The sequence below is a fragment of the Asterias rubens genome, chromosome 1 (genome assembly GCF_902459465.1).
Source record: "Asterias rubens chromosome 1, eAstRub1.3, whole genome shotgun sequence".
Lineage (NCBI taxonomy): Eukaryota > Metazoa > Echinodermata > Asteroidea > Forcipulatida > Asteriidae > Asterias > Asterias rubens.
In genome coordinates this window covers 21,293,500-21,315,027 of record NC_047062.1, presented here as the reverse complement: position 1 = coordinate 21,315,027, position 21,528 = coordinate 21,293,500, and the positions used below count along the sequence as shown (strand labels likewise).

General features: G+C 37.6%; 1 protein-coding gene across 2 annotated transcripts; it reads left to right on the top strand.

Annotated features, from left to right (window-relative positions):
• The first annotated feature begins 1,460 nt into the window (after window positions 1-1,460).
• Window positions 1,461-20,821, top strand: LOC117299109 (equilibrative nucleoside transporter 1-like). Of its 2 annotated transcripts, none has more exons than XM_033782596.1 (13): window positions 1,461-1,603; window positions 5,247-5,453; window positions 10,619-10,700; window positions 12,339-12,493; window positions 13,091-13,185; window positions 13,582-13,632; window positions 14,681-14,815; window positions 16,710-16,838; window positions 17,571-17,674; window positions 18,179-18,290; window positions 18,705-18,787; window positions 19,571-19,776; window positions 20,427-20,821. In XM_033782596.1, exons 2-13 carry the CDS (start codon window positions 5,287-5,289, stop codon window positions 20,536-20,538), a joined length of 1,431 nt encoding a protein of 476 aa, XP_033638487.1. In that variant the 5' UTR covers window positions 1,461-1,603; window positions 5,247-5,286; the 3' UTR covers window positions 20,539-20,821. The 2 variants fall into 2 exon arrangements, with proteins under 2 accessions (XP_033638487.1, XP_033638545.1); XM_033782654.1 differs by lacking the exon at window positions 10,619-10,700 and adding an exon at window positions 10,438-10,519.
• The last annotated feature ends 707 nt before the right edge of the window (window positions 20,822-21,528 follow it).

Sequence of the window (21,528 nt, the reverse complement as noted above, 5' to 3'; positions counted from 1 at the left end):
TGTAACGATAACTTCCCATACTGCTATTCGTCCAAAGCGAAGTCCATGTTTCTAATGGTGACATGTTGTTGTATGCTCTTGGCGGCTAGGCTCTCATGGTAACGGCTGGCTGATGATGAGTTTTCTTGAGTCCGTTGTCATGTCAAACGTCTTGTGACGTAATAAAAATAGAGACGCGCGCGTATAGTTGACGTGCAACCAGCGCGCAGTTCATCGTGTAGATGTGTGTGGCTAGACTTGATTCAAGTCCCGTTCACGTGTGAGAGGTCGCGAATAACATCGTATCACGATTCCGATCTCAGTCAGCATAACGGATTTTGTTGACAAACTTTGTGTTAAAATGTTCTCAGTAACCACCAAGCATACAATAAAACTCTCACGTATAAGGCCGCGCTGATTCAAAAAAATTGGAGTCATTCAGCGAGATAACTAAATTTTGCATGCTTAACTTTTATTGTCAAGCCTTTGTTGTGACTGCATTATTTGTGTTAGAGACAAGTAAACTTTCCAAGTGCTATGTTTGTACTCATTAGAAGTTTTTTTCTTTTTGTAGACCTACTTTAAAAGTGCGTGTATCAAAATCATCATTATCCCTGCTCTATTATATAAGGACAGTAATAAAACCGAGTTCTTATATTTAAAAAAAATTCTCACTTCCTGACTTCAATAACTTTTCCAAAATAAATAAACACAAGATATTAGCAAATGTTGTGTTCATAATTTCTTAGCAGACTTTCAGAATTGTTTGAAGCCTGAAATGGGAAAAGCCTGCGTTTCGAAAAGACCCTACTGGTGTTAGTAAGAACATAGATAGCTATATAAAAAGGCCGATAATTTGCTAAGAATGTTGGTATGGATGATAATATCATTGAGGTAGAATTATGAACAAGGGAATGCCAAGGAGGTATCAATTAGAAAAGGTTCTTAAAGCAGAGACAGAGACAGAAAGTAACACCAACCGGCCATTGCACAAACTTTTTATCGCGTGACGACTAAGAAGTGGTAGGAGATCGCAGTCACTTCGATGCAAAACAAACAGGTTCCTCAACTCCTTCGTCTCAATGAATGATAGCCCAGGTACTTTATTTACTTTCTGCTTTATAGATGTTGTTCAGTTGGTTTCAGTGTGAAGTTACATTACAGATTATGTGATTTCCTGTTTAATATATCTAATTTATTTCCAGTAGGATGATTTGATGGGTTTTTTAATTTGTATTTCGTGTATTGCATGTACGCATAGTAAATTTCCTCCATGGTATGACCATTAAAGTTTAATTGAATTTAATTGAATTGATTCACATCAAAGATTCAGTAGCGCCGTCTTTTTGACATGCAGACGAAAAATTCCTTTACGAAACTTATAGGGCGCCGCCAATAAGTATTGATGTATTGCTCCCAGACGCCAGAGATGTGCTACCCCATACGGTATCGTATGGGGGTGCCCGATTGGTCTACTCAATGAATGGTTTGGTTATTTCAACATTTCCGAAGTAAAACTAGACCTAGTTTCACAATAAATCACAAGGTACTTTCTCGGTGTCTGGTCTGTTGTTAACGCTTCACACTAGGTAGTACTGCCCTGGTGGTGAGAGTGCACGGAACAGTAAGTAGTACTTTAGAATACTGTCTCAGCCGTGTTCTTTTCGTTCGTCCTGGTCAATTTGTTGTTGTTTTTTTGTAGTTGACATTTGCACTGCACTCTGCAGGCATGACATGGGTAAAATAGTATTATTATCGTAGCGTCATACGTTATCGACCCTCATGTGTTTTCGGTCCCCAACTTTGATTCCCGTTTATCGCGAAATTGTGCAAGCTGCACCGGTGACAGAAGCTATGCAGTTTACTCACGGTCTGTATTTCCATCAGGCTTAATCATGCTGAGAATATAGTTTCCTGTCGTTGTTAATGTTATGCTCAAACATTTATAAAATTATTGAGTTGTGGTACTAATCACTACTAGTGCGCTATTATGCCAACATTCAAATGAGTCAAAGAAACATAATCCAACCTCGAAAGTTCAAAACAAAATTACTATCTGCTAGATTGAGTTTCATTCTGCTTTAGTCACTAGATGGATCACGTGAGGTGGTTACTATTTGGGATTTTATGGTGTGCAAATGTGGGGAAAATATTAAAATATTTTAAGTGAAAATGACAACAATTTTTTTTTTGATTTACTCATGCATACTGTAATAAAATCCGATAAGCGTAATAAATATTAAGTCTACATTTAAGAGAAAATATCATAGATTGGTTTCTTATCTCCTGAAACCAAAAATTACTGGTCTGAAATGGTTATGAAGTGTGAGTGCATCAAAGGGGGTGGGGTGTTTTACTTTCATGCCTTATGATATCTCTGGATTCTAATAAAGTAGTCATAATGCCTTAGAACAAAAATGTTATTAAATTTATTTTGCACGCCATACTAGCTTCTGAATATTCAACAAAATACCAACCAATGAAAGGTGTGAAAACATATGACGTTGCTCCGATGTCGTGCATACATAAGCACTGTTAATGGCGGACTGTCTCTCGCAACGTAAAACCAAAACTTTAAAAATTTCAACACACCATGAAGTGAAAGTGTTATTGTAAAAAAAAAATTTGATAGATGATTTGAAAAAAAAAAATTTAGTTTTTGATTGTGAACAATTTTCCTGTTATCCTACTGAAAACACATGACACCAGGATAGTATAGAATTTATATACACAAAATTATGTAGATTGTCAGTCAGTGTGGTGAACGTGGTCTACATCATGTCTGACCTCCATGAAAGAGGTCGAGTCCATGGTCTGATAATGGAGGCTACCTCCTGACATCATTCTACATACTACAAGAATGTGTAGTGTGCCATCAATCATGGAGGTAGAAATACCCCCACTCCATGCATCAATTAATCCTAGACCTAGCTTAGCTAAACCTAGCCTAGAGTGGCTAGTTTATCGAAATGGTACGGTCTGCACAGTGAGCATGGTGAGCACAGGCTAAAGTTGTCATTCTACATACTACAAGAATGTGTTGTGCCATCAATCATGGAGGTAGAAATGTAAGAAATACCCCCACTGCATGCATCAATTAATCCTACACCTAGCTTAGCTAAACCTAGCCTGGAGTGGCTAGTTTATCGAAATGGTACGGTCTGCACAGTGAGCATGGTGAGCGCAGGCTAAAGTTGTCATTCTACATACTACAATAATGTGTAGTGTGCCATCAATCATGGAGGTAGAAATGGTAGAAATACCCCCACTCCATGCATCAATTAATCCTACACCTAGCTTAGCTAAACCTAGCCTAGAGTGGCTAGTTTATCGAAATGGTACGGTCTGCACAGTGAGCATGGTGAGCGCAGGCTATAGTTGTCATTCGGTTTTGACAGTGACACTACTGGATTTTATTTAACTGCACACTATTGATTGATTTGACAAAGTCATATGATATTTACCCCATATTTTACCATAGTCATAGAGGAATGAGATACACCACAGCAGTCACAGAATACATTGATCATTTGATATCATTGATTCACCCCCCCCCCCCATGATAGTTTGTTTCTCTAAATGGTACACTTGACTAAGCTTGGGCGATATCACGATATTATCGAATATCGCGATATTAATTTGGACACGATTTCGATATCGGATGGATTTGGTTTTAATCGAAATATCAATATATCGCGATATATCGATTAAATATCGCGATGTATTTGCTAGCTGAGACATCTTGCACCCCATAGGTTTGGAGTAAAACCACAAGAATAGGTCATTAGAACACCTCTCTTATGCTAGGACTGTCTCTTCTACAACTTTCACTTGGAGTTTTAAGACTGATGATGTCAAATTTCATTAATCGCGATTATATCGAATATCGCGATATATTGTCGGCGATATATCGTGAATAAAATAAATCGATATCGCCCAAGCTTATACTTGACCTAGCTTCGATTATTGCAGCTTGAGGGACTGGAGCATTTTGTGTTCATCGATGGTCTCAGTCTTTCTTTGCAAAAAAAATAATGGGGGATGAACAAATGGAATGTGTACTTTAGTTTATCATTCCCAAATGCAAATTTATTATTTCAGCTAAAAAAATTGAGGGGTGAAAATGTTTGAGGAAATGTTTGGGGAATTAATGAAATAGGCCTATTGCAGCAACATAATTTTCTTCATTGGAAAGGAAAAGGGATTTGATGAAACAACAGTGTTTGTCATGAAATTCGTTTACTGTTGACTTGAAGGCTATTTAGTAGGCTGTATCAATAATTGCTGATCTGATACACAATGACTGCATAGAATTTTAGATTGTTTTATCGCGATTACTATTATAATTTGTATTGTTTGCGTTTTTTGAACTAGGCAAAGGTTAAATAAGTTTCAAGGCCACTTCCATTGACAGATTGTGTAAACCTTATATCTGGTCATTGCCCCTTAATTTGGTCTCTATAACAGGTCAAAATTTGTTCCCCTTCAAATACACTGAAAAAGTTGGGTTTTTCCTCAAAATTCTGAGTGAAAAGTTAAAAAGCAATACAGTTTACCAGCAGGGCTACAGTCTTGGCCCCTTGAGTCTCAATGCTACAAACCAGAAATTCCTAGAACAGTACCCAGCGTTCTCCCTTACACAGTGGTCTGCTGGCAAAAGCATGTTAAAACACTTGAGGACCACTTAACTGTGGGAATATGGGAAAGCATCCCCAATAATGAAACATGGACTAGTGAAAAAGCCAGAGGACTAGTGGAACGACAAGCTAGCTGGTCCTGCTTGCCAGTCACAGAAGGAGTGAAGGGCAAACTCTGGTACCCCTTCAAACATGCTTGTTAAAGTTGTTTCTCTTTCCTGCAGTTCTGATTGAGTAGTTGAACTGCTATCATGTACACCATGGAGCTGGAGTCTCTATGCTACATGCCAGAACAGTGCCCCTACTGTCTGTCTTAATGATCTTCCTGTCAAGGGAACTCGGTTAACTCCCACAAGGGGATATGAACGCCTAGCTGGCAATCCAGCCAATATCTTACATACCAACATTGGTTCAACGTCCATGATTATGAGTTGCACAAATCAAGAAATTGTGGTTCAGTAACTAGAAGACAATATAACTTAAATTCTAGTCACTGTGAAATCAGCAGTTAGCTTGGTATGTTTCAAACCCACACCCTTATGATTGCAAGTCCATACAGTCTAACCATTAGACCACAGTGACCCTGCTCTAGAACACGCGCATAATGTTATTTCTCTTTTTTTTCCCAAGCTTCTGGCTGAATAGTTGAAAAGCAATCCAGCCAGTAGAGATGATGGCTCCAGTAGAGGGCAGCGTAAACGGCGCAGTGGTACACTTTGACGTGGATTACACACCGGATGAGGGTGAAGAGGATGATCGACTGATACCAGATGTAGATACAGCAACCGGCCGTGGTGCATGCGAGAGGTTAGATGAGTCACAGGCACCTAAAGACAGGTACAAAATAATGGAATCAACAAGGTTTAGCTTCAGGGCAATCCCTTGCTTACTTTTAAGATAATTGGTATGTTTGCTTTGAGAATAGGATAAAGAGTTTGTTTTGTGTGTTATCACATGCATGACACAGGTTTTTGTTAAAAGTGCTGTATACACAGTACTGAGTCCTGTGGAACCAATCCTTGAGCGTATTACTCAAGTGTGATTTGAACCTTCTACTTTGCCATTCTGGCCACATCTGGTGCTTCTATAACTTCATCTGCTCTATAATTGAAGTAGATTGATGACTCTTTTGGCAAGTAGAACGTGAGAAACCTTTTTAATTTCTCAAAATTGTTACTTTTGTCTCCCCTGCTTGTCTTACTAGTTTATCTTTTGGCCCATTAGTGTGGATTTGCCTATTGGGAATTTAACCCTTCTGAAGAACCATGATGTGGCAAGTTGTGTAAGCTTGGGCGGTTCCAGAAATTTGGGACTCGGTTCCCGAAAAAAAACTTGGTTCTAAGTCGTACCCGGTTCCACACGACACTATCGCGGCTGAGAATTCTAGTTCACCGTACCCAAGTTCTTTTTGAAGAGATGACACTTGTGCCCTTGAGCAAGGCACTGAACTTTAATTGTTTCATAAAAAATATAAAAAAATTATTAATAATATCGAAGTCTTCTATAGCGCACGTATCTACCAAATAAGGTACTCGAGGTGCTGAGTATGTACTTTCAGAAAGATATGAAGATAAAAAGTTGGGAAGAGTGCATTCTGCTATAGCAGCCAGGCTCCTATAGTGGTAATACCCATGCCTACATGTACATGAACTTTGAAGGGGGTAATCACGTTTCAGCCCTAGTGTAACCCTAACATTGAAGTGCTTGCGTGCCTTGTGAGTTAATGAACTGGATGTCATAAAACTTCTTCTTCTTTTTTAAGTAGAATGAGAATTCGTATCAAATTATTGTGTGCACAACATATTGGCAGTACAATGTGCAGTACTGTTCATGTATGTAGTCAAAGTTGAACATGTTCAAGTTTCAGTTTGAACTTTTTTATCACACAAACAAAGTCCTAATGACCAATGAGAAATACATATTGATAACAAATCAAGCCACTCCACATCGAGTGCTTTTAAAGTGGAAGGGAATTGTTAAATTCAATTTTGTAATAAAGATCTTTGCGTAATCGAATGCAATGGCAATAGGCTTATACACCATTTTACTGTGAAGTTAGTGACTTGTAATTTTTTCACCCTGCACATGTTAAGTCCATCAAGGCCCAATTTCATGGCTCTGCTTACCGCCAAATTCTGCGCTTAGGTTCATGATTCCCCGCTTTTGTGCAAATGCCAAATTTCTGTGCTACCCTTAGAAGCGTAGAATGCCTAGTAACGATGAGTTACAGGCGCAAAAGCCCAAATTTCCTTAAGCACAGAATTCCCTGCTTCCGTAAGAGTACATCAAAAAAATTGTAACTAGGTAATTTCCCTTCCTCTTTAATCTTCCTGTTTTATGTAATTTAAATCTCCTGAGTATGAATTACATGGAGTTGGCTATCTTTAAAATTAAAAGAAAAACAAACATTGGAAATGAATGAATTGAAGCACGGACTTTAATCACTATCAGTGCAAAGTACAGGTCCTACCCATTGTGTTAATTTAATGTCACTTTTACACATTCAGCAAAATTCAAACAAATACTGTAGAGGTGGTCTGTCTTCAGTAAACCAAAACTTGATTGAAATTGTGGTTTTGGCTGTAAACGTGATCAAGAAATCATGTCTATTTATGTTTTGGCAAGATAGAGTATGAAAAAAGTGAAGTGCTGTCTAAAGTACATGAGTTACCAATTTATGTCACTTTTTGCATTTCAGCAAAACTCAAACAAATAGTGGTCTGTCATATCTGTACTAAGCTTACGTCAGCACATTAATTACATCAATAATTTTCGTCTGATTTACTATTTGGTATTGCCAGGGCCGATCGTGTTACTTTAAAAATGAAACTTACAGTGGCGACTAAAACAATGTTTTGGAAGTCTGCTTTAAATATTTGTGTATGATGAGTTGACTTCAGTGTAATTTTGTCAAGACTTTTTTTTCTTTCATTTACAAAAATAACTAACAAATGAGGCTTAAAATTCAAGGTTCTACACGTATTTAGAATAGGGCACTGCTTAGGTTAAAAACGTTTAACATTTGACTGCTGTCTTCTACCTAAAATTTATACAATTCTTTAAGTTGAATTTGAATTGTGTTCAAATTGACAAACTTTGTGACCTGAAGGTCAAATTGAGTCATTACAAATGCCAGGACCTAGGAAATGGGTGTCCAAATTTTTAGGAAATTCAAAACCGGTTGATCCAAATTGTTCACATTCAACAGTTCAATACACTTATTTCATGTAACAGATTTTACAAAGCAGCTCGTCCGACTTGAAAACAGAATGTTTAAAACAACCCCCAAAACACACCTCTAGCTAACACCATAATGTACATACATAGGTCAATCCAAGTTCATTGATTACAAAAGGTTGTAAAAACTTCATGGAAATGAGCAAACAGATAAAGACCTTGACCAAAATGGGCTGTTTTTTATGTACAGGAACCTAATCAGTTTAGCAAGGAAATTATTGATTACATGTTACAATCCACCTGTTGCTGTACTAAATATTTGTTTGTTTTTAAAATAATTTTATTGTAGACGAGGTTAATTTTGATGTTTCTGTGGTTTGCACCATATGTCTTTTTAATCATTCAGTTGTAAAATAGGCCCCAACCCAAGTCCAGTAATTTTACCAGTAGTGGGACATTAGCATTACAATGTTCTCGATCAAGTCCAATCGATTAAAGTCAAGTATGCTGGCAAATGTTTTTTAAGTTGAATCATTCTACATGTACATGTATTCGGGTAATGGTTCCATACAACAATTTTGCATTGCACATTTTGAACTGAACATTTTGTGAGCACACTGAATGCTAAAAGTGTTGTAGTATTAATTTGTGAAAGTGCCTGATTTCTGTTTGTTCCAGGGGATTTTTGTTTTGTCTTACTATGTATTTTTTACATGATAAATTGCCTGCATGTAATTTTCTAGGTTGCATAGTTTAGGGTTACATTTATTTAGGCCTTATACGCCTCTCTTAATATTTATGCATGAGTACATCACAATTTTAACCCAAAACGAGGCCATCGGCGCAGCCTCTGCAAGTTATAACGGACGTGCGCCTATAGCCTCATTTTGGGTAAGAATTATGACGTCATGCATACCTAGGCCTATGCAGGCCTATGCGGTTCAATTTCTCTTTGCCTGAACAAAACGGTACAGTGTGTTCGTTATATTTGATGCTGACAAACACAGTGTTTACTTCCTCATTACTCTTGTAAGTCATGGTAATAAAATCTGATTGTATTTATTTTACAATGTATTAGTAGTAAGCACTTCAAAGAACATGTACCTGAGCCTAAGGACAACGCAATGAAATCATCAGTATAAAAGAAATGCGCAATTTTACACTTATGGGTCCAAATATAACTTCGGAAGCGAGGAGGTTTCTGATAATGCCTATTATAAGGGTATGACTTAGAGAAAATGCATGAAAAAAGTTAGCCTTTGATCCAGCTGTTTTTTTAACGATGTAGTGTTTGCTTGACCAGGATGTTGGAAGCCACTCAAATAGGATACTAAAAGGTTTTCACAGCTCATGTGACTGCCTGAGAATTTGTCATCAATATTGCATTTTTTTTCCAAGCATGTTTGCTTCTCTGTATGTCTGTTCCCTTACACACACCTTGATAAGAGGTACATTAAACAATGGAACAATGCTACCCAACAAGGATTTCTTAGTTAAAGTGGTACCTACAAATAATTTCTTCAGAAAAGGGACTAGTGGAACAACAATAGCTGGACCTCACATGGATCCGTAAGGACATGTGTGTGTGTGAAGGATGCATTGCCCCAATTTCTTGCCGACTTGATGATTAACAGATATGATTAAAGTATTAGATCCAGGCCATTTTCCTATAGTTGAGGAAGTTGTAAACTTTCATTCATGAATACCTCAGACAGTTTCGCTATTCATATTGGCCTATTGGTGGAGAGCGCGTCAAGTGGGTGTGTATAAATCTTTGTTTATGACCGGTAAAAAGTGTTGAACCATGGGCCTGACACGCGAGCTTGCATATGTACTTATAAGACAGTTTCTTCATTCTATATTGGTCGAGGGCAACGGCCGGGACAGTTGTGCCACATCACACGATAAGCGCGACGCGGACAGCATTCCTTTATAAGGAGTTGTTTACCCAAGGGCTTTACCATTTCATAGCTGGAGGATTGTTGTGTTGAAAGAAATCATTGAACAGTTATAAATTTTTCATTATTTTTTACTTTTGACCAAAAAGTGTTGATGTTTTTTGACCGAAAAGGTATTTATAAATGGGAATCAAAGTGTGTTGAATCGGTTTTCAATTTACCTCAACTTCGTCTCGGTAAAATTATCAAGAACCAGGCCACGTTGGGTTGAAACCACTAGTTGAAAACCTCTTTACCACACATTGATTCCCTTATTCAAGACACTGAACAAGTCAATCTGACAATGATTTGTTAATTAAAGGACACAGACGAGTTATTGTCAGGGCCTGGCATAACCTCACGTTACCATCACCGAACAAACAATTTGCATGTTGCAAGTATCTTGTTTGTTGCACTCAGCATTTTTATGTGAAAATATTTTACGCTCATATATTGCATTATCGGTCCAAATTCAGAGAAAACGTGAAGTCAATGTTCAATTCATGGTGTATTCAGTCTTTTTTTTAATGTATATTTTTAAGGCGGCAATTAAGTTTGTTACTGTTTAGGTGGTTAAAAACCAAGTTTTTTTTTTTTTTCTATAAATAGTGCCTTTCACTGCATTGGTGTACATAAATGCTGAAGCTTTTGTTTTTGCTTTTATTTTGCTGTCTATGTTTTTTCTTCTTTTCTATTCCTGGTCTCAGTTTCAACATTGTGTATATAATCTTCTTCATTCTGGGTATGTGTTCCCTCCTACCATGGAATATGTTCATTACAGCAAACCAGGTGAGCCTGTTACATCCACTGCCTTTCTCCCTTTAATATTTCCTCTCATCCTAACGGATAATGATGTTCTTTCTTCCACCCCCTCCCTCGCGACTCTAGGTACAACATAGTCTACGCCATTTGCTTTACAATGGGGGTATGTTCAGTTCTACCGTGGAACATGTTCATTACAGCAGTAAGGGTAAGGAGCTGTATTCAACGATGTCTCAACGCCTGCTCAACGCTGCACAAATTTCCGCACAATTTTGTGGTTTTATTTGCCTTATAATTTGCCATTGTGTTAAAAGAAAAAAAAAAAAATTGCTCTTTGCTCTACTTCCCTAGTTTGTTTCCAAAAGCTCCTTGAATTTAATACTGTACATGTAGCTTCATGGGTTACCACAATGTTGAAAACGCTAACATTTGATTCCTCCTAATTTGGATCCTAGTTTCATACCTTTTTGTCAGCCATGACTCTCACCTGTGTATGCTCTCTAGAATGTAGTATACAAATCTAGAAGGAATGCATGGGTCAAGCCTCATTATTTGATGTGCTGATTAAATACAGGTACATTCATCTGGCAGGGTGAATGTACTCACATGGGTACAGTATGGACAATTCCCCTTGCATGTATTGTCATCCTATCTTCCACCTTCCTGTTTGCATGGCCCAATTTCATAGAGACACTGAAGCAAAAAACATTGCTTTTAAAAGAGATACCCGCTAATCAAAAATGAGCTGGATGGTACACATACAGTAACATGGCAAATGGCTTGTAAACTTATTGTGCTAAGCGAACTTGATTTTTGCTGAGCTGCTTTTTGTCCTTGAGCAGCTCAATGAAATCGGGTCATTCAGGCCAATTTCATTTGCGGGGTGTTTTATATTACAATGCCAATATTGAATACCAAATTGTGATTTATGAGTGGGTCAGCAACTGACACATTCTCTGTAGCATATTATTGCTCTTCTAAACATGGGAAATCATGTGTCAAATGTGCACTGTGTCCAATTTTACTGACGTATGCATACATTGTCAGCCTTATGTTTACTCCAATTCACTGACTGATAATTGAGGTGTTGTAAAAGTGACATAATTTGTAGTGTATTATTGCAAGAAGCTTGAATGTATTCAGTGTGTCTTTCTTTGAAGATTTAATTGTGAAAAACTTCTTTTCCCTTGACTTGCCTTTCACATATTATAAAAAAGTCTCAAGCTCCTCTTCAGCAAATGCATCTGATTTTATGTTACAAGAAATGCCTTTCAGCGGTAAAGCTCTAGTGATTTTTGGTAAAAATTATATAATTCACTGGTTTCATTACCACATAATAGTACTGTTACAAAGAAACTCTGTCTTTAGTCTTGAAAATTTAATTTGAATATTAACTTGTGACCAAGCAAGTCAGTGCTAAAAATTGTTCAAAGTCTATCTCGCAAATGGCTTACTCAGGCACAGAAAGTTTCCTTTTTACTGAGCAGAATGTAATCATATAAAGCTTATCTTTATATTTGCAAACATGTTGTTCTCTTCATTCAGTTTTAGCACATTTTCTATTTTAATTTTCTAATAAACTTGGGTGTGATCGCTGGCTACCTGGCAGATTAACAGTTGTGGCTTCTGACTGGCACAAAGATATTGAAAAAATAGGGAGATCGCCAGCATAGGGCTAGATGGCTAAGTTGGTAGAGCACCTGCATGTGATTCTGAAGGTTGTTGGTTCAAATCCCGCTCTAGTCAATTCTTTGTTCAACCCAAAATCATTTCAAAGGTACCCAGTCAGTTTCCCTTGTGATTTATTTTTTTGATATTTTCTAATCTTAGATCTTCTCTCCAACAGTACTTCAGTTACAAGCTTCGCAACACAACAAGTAATTACACAGCCACCTTGGATGAGAGCACGCCATTGCAGATGATGTTTGAGAGTTACTTTGCTGTGGCAGCCATGGTCCCAAATATTTTGATCATGTTATTGAACTTAGCTTTGCAGCACAGGTAAGAAAGAAAAAGTTCTTTGGTGTAGTTCCGAGGAAGAGCTCTTTGTTGTGTGATGTGGTATATGTAGGGAAACCCTTGTTCATACTTGATGCAAAAACAAACGCTAAGCAAGTTTTCCTGCTGACAATCATGTGTCAATCCTGTATTTTAGCGATTTTGTTTTTCTCCAGATATCCAGATTTTGTATTCACTCCTTATGTGACTTATGTTGTTTGCCTTCCTACTTTGTGTTTTTTTGCTTAGCGATTGTTTATTGTTCAACATTGTGGAAATTTAGGGAACATTGGTGGGAAGACTACATGGGTTGACATTTTAGTCACTTTTGGTTTTTCATTGTCAACTGCTGGGGCAAATTTTAAAAGAATGTTAGGTTGAACAAAGACAAATTAATTAGAGCGGGACTTAAACCTGTACCCTTCTGAATATTGTGCAATCGCTCTACCAACTGAGCTATTTCCAGCCTTTATTTGTGGTCTACAAGAAAAATAGCCCATGAAAGTTTATAGAAGATTGGGACTGCAAATAACTGTATTCGTGTTCATTCTGTCGTGTGTTGTATTTATCTTCACCTTTTTTTGTTATTTTTCCTGCCAGGATATGTCTGCAAGTACGGGTAGTCGTTCCTCTCATTGGAATGATGGGTCTATTCATCGTGACGACAATCCTCACAAGAGTCAACACAGATGAATGTAAGTACATGTACAGTAATAGACAAGGTAGAGTAGAACCTTCAAGCCCCCTCCACACTACCAAGCAGAACTCCCAGGAAGTAAAACCCAGGAAAGTCCTGGGGAGTTATTCTATGAGAAGTTTTTGATGGGGCACCAAGGCCAACACCAAGGGCAACAGTAGCCATGGCCTTTGTGTAATTTCCAGGCCTGGTTCAATGTACATCCAATACAATACTTGACATACATGTCAAGTTTATCGTTGTGTACTGATGGTAAGTCAATCATTGTCATCTTAGTGTACTGAGAAGTCAATATAAATACATACAGAGAAAAGTAACACCATGAAGTATATAACACTAGACACGAATGTTGATTTTTCATTTATTTGTTGATCATATTTTTGTTTCTTTGCAGGGCAAACAGAATTCTTTATTATCTGCATATGCAGCATTGTACTAATAAATGGTAAATATGATGTTATTTAAATCTCCTTAAAGCCATTGGACCCTTTCGGAACAGAAAAACAACAAAAGTTCACAGATTTACAAATAACTTACAGGGTTTACAGAAGGTAATGGTGAAAGACTTCTCTTGAAATATTATTCCATGAAATGCTTTACTTTTTGAGAAAACAATTATCAATTCTCGATATCGAGAATTACGGATTTATTTTAAACACATGTCATGACACGGCGAAACGTGCGGAAACAGGGGCGGGTTTTCTCGTTATTTTCTCCCGACTCCGATGACCGATTGAGCCTAAATTTTCACAGGTTTGTTATTTTATATATATAAGTTGCGATACACGAAGTGTGGGCCTTGGATAATACTGTTTACCGAAAGTGTCCAATGGCTTTAATGCGTTCTGTGTTCTCTGATGCTTTATTTTACTGCGCTCTGATTCGTATCACTTTTTTCCTTTCACCTCAGAATTTCTTTTTCTATCCTTTTAGTCTTGTACTCTGCTTTTACATGTACTTTGAATGTTATTTCAATCAACAGACAGTGCAAATCTTATGTGCGATCCGACATTCAGGCCCTGTCCGAAATTGAGGCAGTGGCTTTGGCTTTAACTTTTGCTAATAGCTTGTTCCTTTAGGGCAGCCTATCCTTCAATGCATGTTGATCCAACTACAGCCATAATCAGCGGACATGGCCTGAGACTCCTTAGTAATAATAATTAACCATTTTAATCTGAGTTCAGGAACATACATTACCCCATAACCTCGGGGGATGATGCACATTTATAACAATAATAAATAATAAGCGTTTAGTGTTTACAATACTTTTAGACATTTTGCCTTTCATTCAGCTCAATGAACTTGAAATTATATTTTGCAACTCAACTGAAATAGTAGAAACATCAACTAAAGTTAGCACTACTGTTTTCTAAATTGTTACAATATTTTATTGTTTTGAAGCATTCAACGCAACGCGACTGAAATAATAGAAACATCAACTAAAGTTAGCACTATTATTGTCTAAATTGTTATAATTGTTTAAATTTGTTTAGCATTCGGGGGTGTTTTCCAGGGCAGTATATTCGGTGTTGCTGGTGTTTTACCGAAGCGTTACATGCAGGCAATAATGTCTGGACAAGGAATGGGTGGCATTCTACCCTCACTCTTAAGCATCATCTCTATCGCTGGTAAGTTCATAATAATAATGCCATTATAACTAATCTTATCAAGTGCATTTTACAGCAACGTCTAAATGCGCTTTACATTGGTGCCCTGGTCATTGGTCGAATAACATTCCTTTAATCTTTCTCAGCTCCCTAGGGATTGTAAAAGGCCAAAATGAATTTCCCATCGTGGATAACAAAGTGAATTGAAATTGAACTGAAAATGATAGCCCTGAGCTACGGTGGCGCTCAAGTGGCTTTTTCGTAAACAACGTCAACCTCTACCCTCGCAGGTACCCATTTATACCATAGATATAGAATTAAAATAACTAGATCGACCATTCACCTATCTCTAACGTTCATGCAAACCAGCACGTGCCCTTAGCGCATCCATAGTGGTTTAAGGCCTATCTCCCATGTTCATATCCAGCGTATCTAGGTATTTCTATATCTATGGTTTATACCCCTGGGTGTTGAGAAGTGAAGTTGACAATTGCAGACTGTGGTTACTTTTTTTTGGCAATGATTCATTTAATTGTTATGCTGGTTGTGTAGCCAACAAGGACTCTCAGAAAACCTTACCTACATGTACTGTAGGAAGAGAAGACAATGAAGTTTCAGTTTTAGATGTGGGTGGAAAAACCCAGAGAATTAATCCTGGGAAAACCCACGCAGTCATTTGTGAAAACCCAATCCACGTGGTGCCCCCAGCGTGATTCGAACTAGGGTCCTGGTGGTGGAAGGCAACGAACGATACCACTACACCAACCTGACCTCCCTTATCATGAGGAAAAGATCTTCTTTTAAAAGAATAATTTTATTTTGAATGAGTCATGTTTGTATTTAAAGGGGTCTCTTCAAAGATTTCATACCATATCAATTACTTCATACTTCTGCTTTTGTCAGCCACTTCTCAGGTTATCATTGCCCTGTGACTACCTGAGAAGGAAGTGCTTGTCTTTTCCTCTTTTCATCATCAGTTTATCAATACTACGTTACCTTTCCTGGTGTATCCTCGTAATAAAAAAAATTGCACTCATGTATAGAATGAGTAATTCAATATCTTTAGACCACAACCTGAACTGTATATTCCCCAGGAGAATGAAACACTATTGGTAGTTACCAGTAATTACTCGAAATAATTGTTAACATAAAAATTTAATTACTCAAAATAATTTTTGGCATAAAATTGTTCTTGGAAACGACCAATTGATAGTATAAAACAAAGTGAGAAATGGTTCCCTCTTATAAGTAACATAGTTTTAGAAAGAAGTAATTTCTCACTAAAATATTTGAATTTAATTTGACACCTCAGCTGAGGTATCAAAATCAAGCATCTGAAAGCACACAACTTGTGCCACAAGGGTGTTCTTTCTTCCATTATTCTTAATTTAAGCATTTGTTGAGCTACACCAAGAGATAAGCCTGGTCTTTGACAATTACCAAAGGTGTCCAGTGCCTTTAAAGGGGTTATATGACTCTAAAAATTAATGTACAACAAAAAAAACTTATGTGTCAAGCAGTACTGCAGCTTTGGATAGTATAATGCATTTTGAGAAACAATTTCACCTTGAAGAACTGCAGCTATGAAAAAAGATATCACTTTTCATCCCCAAAAATTTGAAAAAAAGAAGTGTTACCAGTAACACCTTTAAGGTTACATTGTCTGTGTATTCCCACTAGGGATTATTCTTCCTTTGTGGAGAAACTCACAAAGGGATTTTTAACAATATCTCAAAAATGTGACCTGCACCTTTTGAAATAAACTTTTCATGGGTTAATTTGATTGTGTAATCTATATTTGTATAGGATTGAATCATAGCTGTATGTACAGACCTTTTAATTGATGTTCAAGAGCAAATATTGAAGTGAATGAAGAATAACGGTTTTTATTTTTATTTACCTTTGTTTTAAACAGCTTCCCATACTGAAGCTGACAGTGCCTTCATATACTTCCTGTGTGCGGTAGCATGTATGGCCGTCACTCTGTTTGCTTTCTTGGTGCTTCCTAGAATGAAGTACGCGTCCTTCTATCTCAACAGGCACTGTAAGTCACATCCACATTACTGGACTCGATTTCAGTCTCCTGACGATGACTAGAGTAAGCTAGTCGAAATGTTGAGACAAACTTAAGAACTTACTCCGCGGTAGTGCAGTTAATAATGATCCTATAAGCTAAAGTAGTAGTCCCAGGGGATTTAATAAATCTACTCCGCGATAGTAGAATACTTAGCAAGACAGTTCTCTAAAGAACAAAATCTAACTGGCAAGTAGATACACAAACGATGCTACTGCAAACCAGATATATATTTATAGAGCTGCTGTAATAACTGGCGATTATGTGCTCGGTGTGTGATTTCCATTTCGTGTCAGTGCTTACTGTTTGAAAATGAATGACGTAACAAGGTGACGCACAAGCTGGCTGCCTATTTTGTTGCTTACTTATGAAATAGGCTAATGCTTTGAGCAAATTTTGTTTCTTTAGTTAGCAAGAAATTTGGCATACCATTAAGCAGCGTTGCCTCAGACCTTGGTGTGTTTATCGTGCATTAAGTTCCTCACTGTAATTACCCACATACTTTTTATACTTCACTGGGAGACCTCGTAGCTAATGAAGGCAATCGTCACCGTTCATTCCCTTGGTCATTGCCTTGGCGCCCCTCGAAATGTTTCAGTACAAACTTAAGGTCACTCTCTGAGGTGCCCTTGAACAAGACAAAACTGTCTTGCCTTTACAAGAATGAGGCGTCATGCCAGTGTTTGTATTTCTTCTATGCAGCTGAATTAACCAAATCAAAACGGATTGAGGATCTGGAAAGCACTGAGAGTTTTGAGAAAGTCAAACATCATCAGAGACCACCATTCTTTGAAATCTTTTGGAAGGTGAGGCTTTTTCAACATTTTATGATATCTAAGGGATGTGTGGAATATTATATTTTTTTTGTTTCTGAATTCAGACAGTTTTTTATTGCTGCCTGTTGAGTTGATTCACCCCTCAAACAGCCTGATCTTGAACTTTCCCTGTTACTGGCACTCCTTGGGGTGATCAGTACTTTTCACATGCTGGGCCATCAGTTTGGAACAGCCTCCCACTTCATCTCAAAACATATCTATTTCAGAAACCATAGCTTTCGAACTTTGGTTGTCTTTGTGCACAGCAGATTTCTTGTTTTTTTACACCAGGAGTGTCATCATTGACAGACATGGCACACTAGAAATGTTCAATATTATTATTATTACTATAAAAGCAATTAACGTTATTTGATGCACTCCTCGGGCACTGAGGATACTGTTTCCAAAAGCTCGCTGGAATCTTTAATGCCAGGTTTTTAAAAGTACCACCATTTCAATAAAATATTTCCTATCTGTTGTGTTTTCCATCTACAGATTAAAATTCCTGCTCTGATGATTTTACTAATCTTTGCAGAGACGATAGCGTTATTCCCAGGCACAATATCATCAATAGGAGCCATTGATAGATCAAACAAAAACTGGGCCAGTAAGTGTCTTCTTTCATACCCACACCTAAGTGTGTGAACACCTGAAATGGTGGACCCCCTATTGTTCCTCTATTGTTTGTACTTTTTGGCAACAACTCTCATTGGTTTTGTACACACTTTCCAACTTGGGACCTTTGCTCGACAGGGAACCCTATTGCCTTTTTTGTTTTAGGTTTGAATGTGTGTACCTACTCACAGCTCTGTGTTGAAGTCACTGTGTGGACACTCTTTTGTTTCCTATTCCTATTCTTCAACACTGCAAAAAACATATGACTTCTAGCAGAGCTCTTGTTGATATTTTGTATTGTGACTTTGCCCCCCTCAATTTGCTGTTTCCTTTCTGCAAATGCATTGATGACGCTACAACAAAAGTATTGCAATATGTATTTGTAACCATGGTCTCTTTGTTTCAGATGATTATTTTACTCCAGTGATGTGTTTCTTGACCTTTAACATGATGGATTTTACTGGAAGGTCACTCTCAGTGATACAATGGGTAAGGCACTTTATATTATTGACTCCTTGCAAGATGCGGAATGCACCTCCGCACAATACGCATCTACCATTTCCACCCAGGCCTGATACTTCACGGAGGCAACAAAGGCGATTGCCTCAATGCTCCCTTGTCATTTTCTTGGTGCCCTTGAAATGCTCCGACAGTAGAAATTTACAATTTCCTCATAGAGTGCCCTTCACTAAGGAGAAAATACCTTGGTGCCCTTGCCCTTTCAAAAACGAAGCATGCAGGCCTGTATTTTAGGGGTCAGTTCTCATGTGTAAATTTTGAATCCCCAAATGGCGGACAGGATGGCACATGGGTAAGTGCCCGGGGGTAGATTTCACAAAGAGTTAGGACTAGTCTTATCTCGAGTTAGGATGAGTTACTCGGATGAGTTACTCGGATGAGTTACTCGGATGAGTTAGAATTATGCTTTAACTTTTGTCTGTTTTTTTTTGCTATTGCTATTGTTCTTGTAATATTTCCTTGTGTGCTCTTTAACATTTTAGTTCATTTATTTGTAAGGTGCTTTTGACAATTTAAAATGTGCTGTAGTATTAGTAGTAATTATTAGTAGGACCTTAAGGCACTAAACTAATGGTGTCGTATGTGAAACTCTAGAGTGCAAATATTTGAGAACATTAGACTATCAAAGAAAACATTGTTTTTTTTAACATCAAATAATGTGATATTGTACACAAATTCATGAATTGAGAAAGTCATTCGCCATAAGTAAAGAATCATCTCTGATTGTTTTCTTGCATTTTTTTTATTTGTCAGCCAACTGAGAAGAACATGATTCTCCTGATTATCCTCAGCGTATTACGAGTGGGCTTCTTCCCACTCTTTGCATTATGCAACATTCATCCAACAAGTCGTTCCTTCAGCGTAGTCTTCAACAATGACGCCTATCCGTTTGTCTTCAACACGTTGTTCGGTTTTTCCAACGGGTACCTAGGCAGTCTGGTGATGATTTATGGACCAAAGTGAGTTTTGTGTTTAGTGTTTCTGTTGTGTGTTTCCTGTAGACCTTTCCATTGTTAATAAACAAACCCTGCTGGTTGTCATGGACGGCCGAAAGTTGTGCTAACATTATGTTGTGAACAAATTCAACCTTTTCTGCAAACTGTCATTTAAATAAAAATCATGTACCTCCCATGATTTGCTGTTTTGTTTCTAACAAATTTGACACTATTTGTAATATTTTTTGTAACATTCTTATGAACTCTAGCTATCTGTGTTTGCCAGGCATTTATGACCTCGGTTGGCAAAAACTTTGGACGTGGCATTGCAAAAGAAAGATCTATAGACAAATCCAGGATGGGGGGGGGGTTGTTTGCTTCTAATCTACATGTATAAAGAACAAGAAAGTAAAAACTTAGTTCAATAAACATTTTTTGGTGTTTTCAGAATTTCAAAGACTTTTATCTTGTTGCCACCATCTTTGTCTTGTCCCCTGTCAACCTTTTAAACCATGGCTTATTGTTTTCATTATGCCAAAAAGGGCACATCCCTGGTCTTGTGACATTAGTTTAAATGTGAGAAAAAATAAGTTATCCGCAACATGACAAAGGTTAGTCCCCTATAGATAAAAAACTAATTCCTGATTGTCTCATGTTTAATGTCTTCTTTATAGGTTTGTTGATTTGAAACACAGCGAGACTGCCGGTGTGATGATGGCTCTATTCCTGTCTGGTGGTCTAGCGATCGGCTCAGTGATCTCTGTAGTATTTGTGAAGATCATTTGAGATCTCCTGAACAAACAGTCGGAGGTTTATTAATGGCCAGTCATGTCCGAAAAACATGTTTGACATGGAAGACCTACAACCAGTTTCATAAAGCTTGTGTGCAGACCTGCTTACAAAGCAGGCCTTGCCACTGTTTCCATTTAAAAACCACAGCTTACTGTAATAGCAATCATTAAATCATTGCTGTACCCGCTGCTCAAATTTACGATTCAAACTGCCTCTATCTAACGGGCAGTCTCTGTGGTCTAGTTGGTGAGACATCTACTCTAGATTGGCAAAGGTCTTGGGTTCGAATCCCACCCGAGTTATATGTCTGTTATTTTTTTCTTAGAACTAGGTAAAATACTGAGTATACAGTGCTTACACACATCGGTGTAAGGGTAAAACCAAATAATAAGCTATCTTTAAGAAGAAGAAAATAAACGCTAACTTGCTGTTGGTTCCAGTATTAAGTAAATGAGTGGTACTATCAAATGTTCTCAATCATTTATAAAAAATTATTACCCTTGGTCACTCGGCCATTTCAATTATTCCTTAAAATGTCTCAGCTCCATTAGGAGTCTTCAGCCTGTGTTGCTATGTTTAATGTGTAGCACACCAAGCAAAATCAGTAATCTGTCACAAGAATGATCTCTGCCCATTCACCCCTGTGTGAAGAGAATCAAAGGACACAAGTGTCATGACCAGGGTTCGAACCCACACCATGATGACTTAGCCTTCCATACCTTGAGTCAAATGCACTAAACCACCCACTGACTCAGTCACAACAATGTTGATATTATGAATTACATTTGAAGTAGGCCCCTATGTAAGAAAAATTACTAAAAAAGTCGAGGAGTAAACCACACGTCATGTACTCTGAAAATACTCTCTAGATTTTTAGATTATAATTATAATACTAAACAAATTGTTTATTACATGTATGTGTCTTTCGATTGAATTTTGTTTAAATCTTGACTCACCCTGAGACTGATGATAGATATCTTTAAA

What these genes read in the sequence shown, in the direction of transcription:
- LOC117299109 (XM_033782596.1), top strand. Translation starts at nt 5,287, where the DNA reads ATGATGGCTCCAGTAGAGGGCAGCGTAAACGGCGCAGTGGTACACTTT. An exon ending in AAGAGTCAACACAGATGAAT is followed by an intron (nt 13,186 to 13,581) that starts GTAAGTACATGT and finishes GTTTCTTTGCAG; the next exon opens with GGCAAACAGAATTCTTTATT. An exon ending in AAGCATCATCTCTATCGCTG is followed by an intron (nt 14,816 to 16,709) that starts GTAAGTTCATAA and finishes TGTTTTAAACAG; the next exon opens with CTTCCCATACTGAAGCTGAC.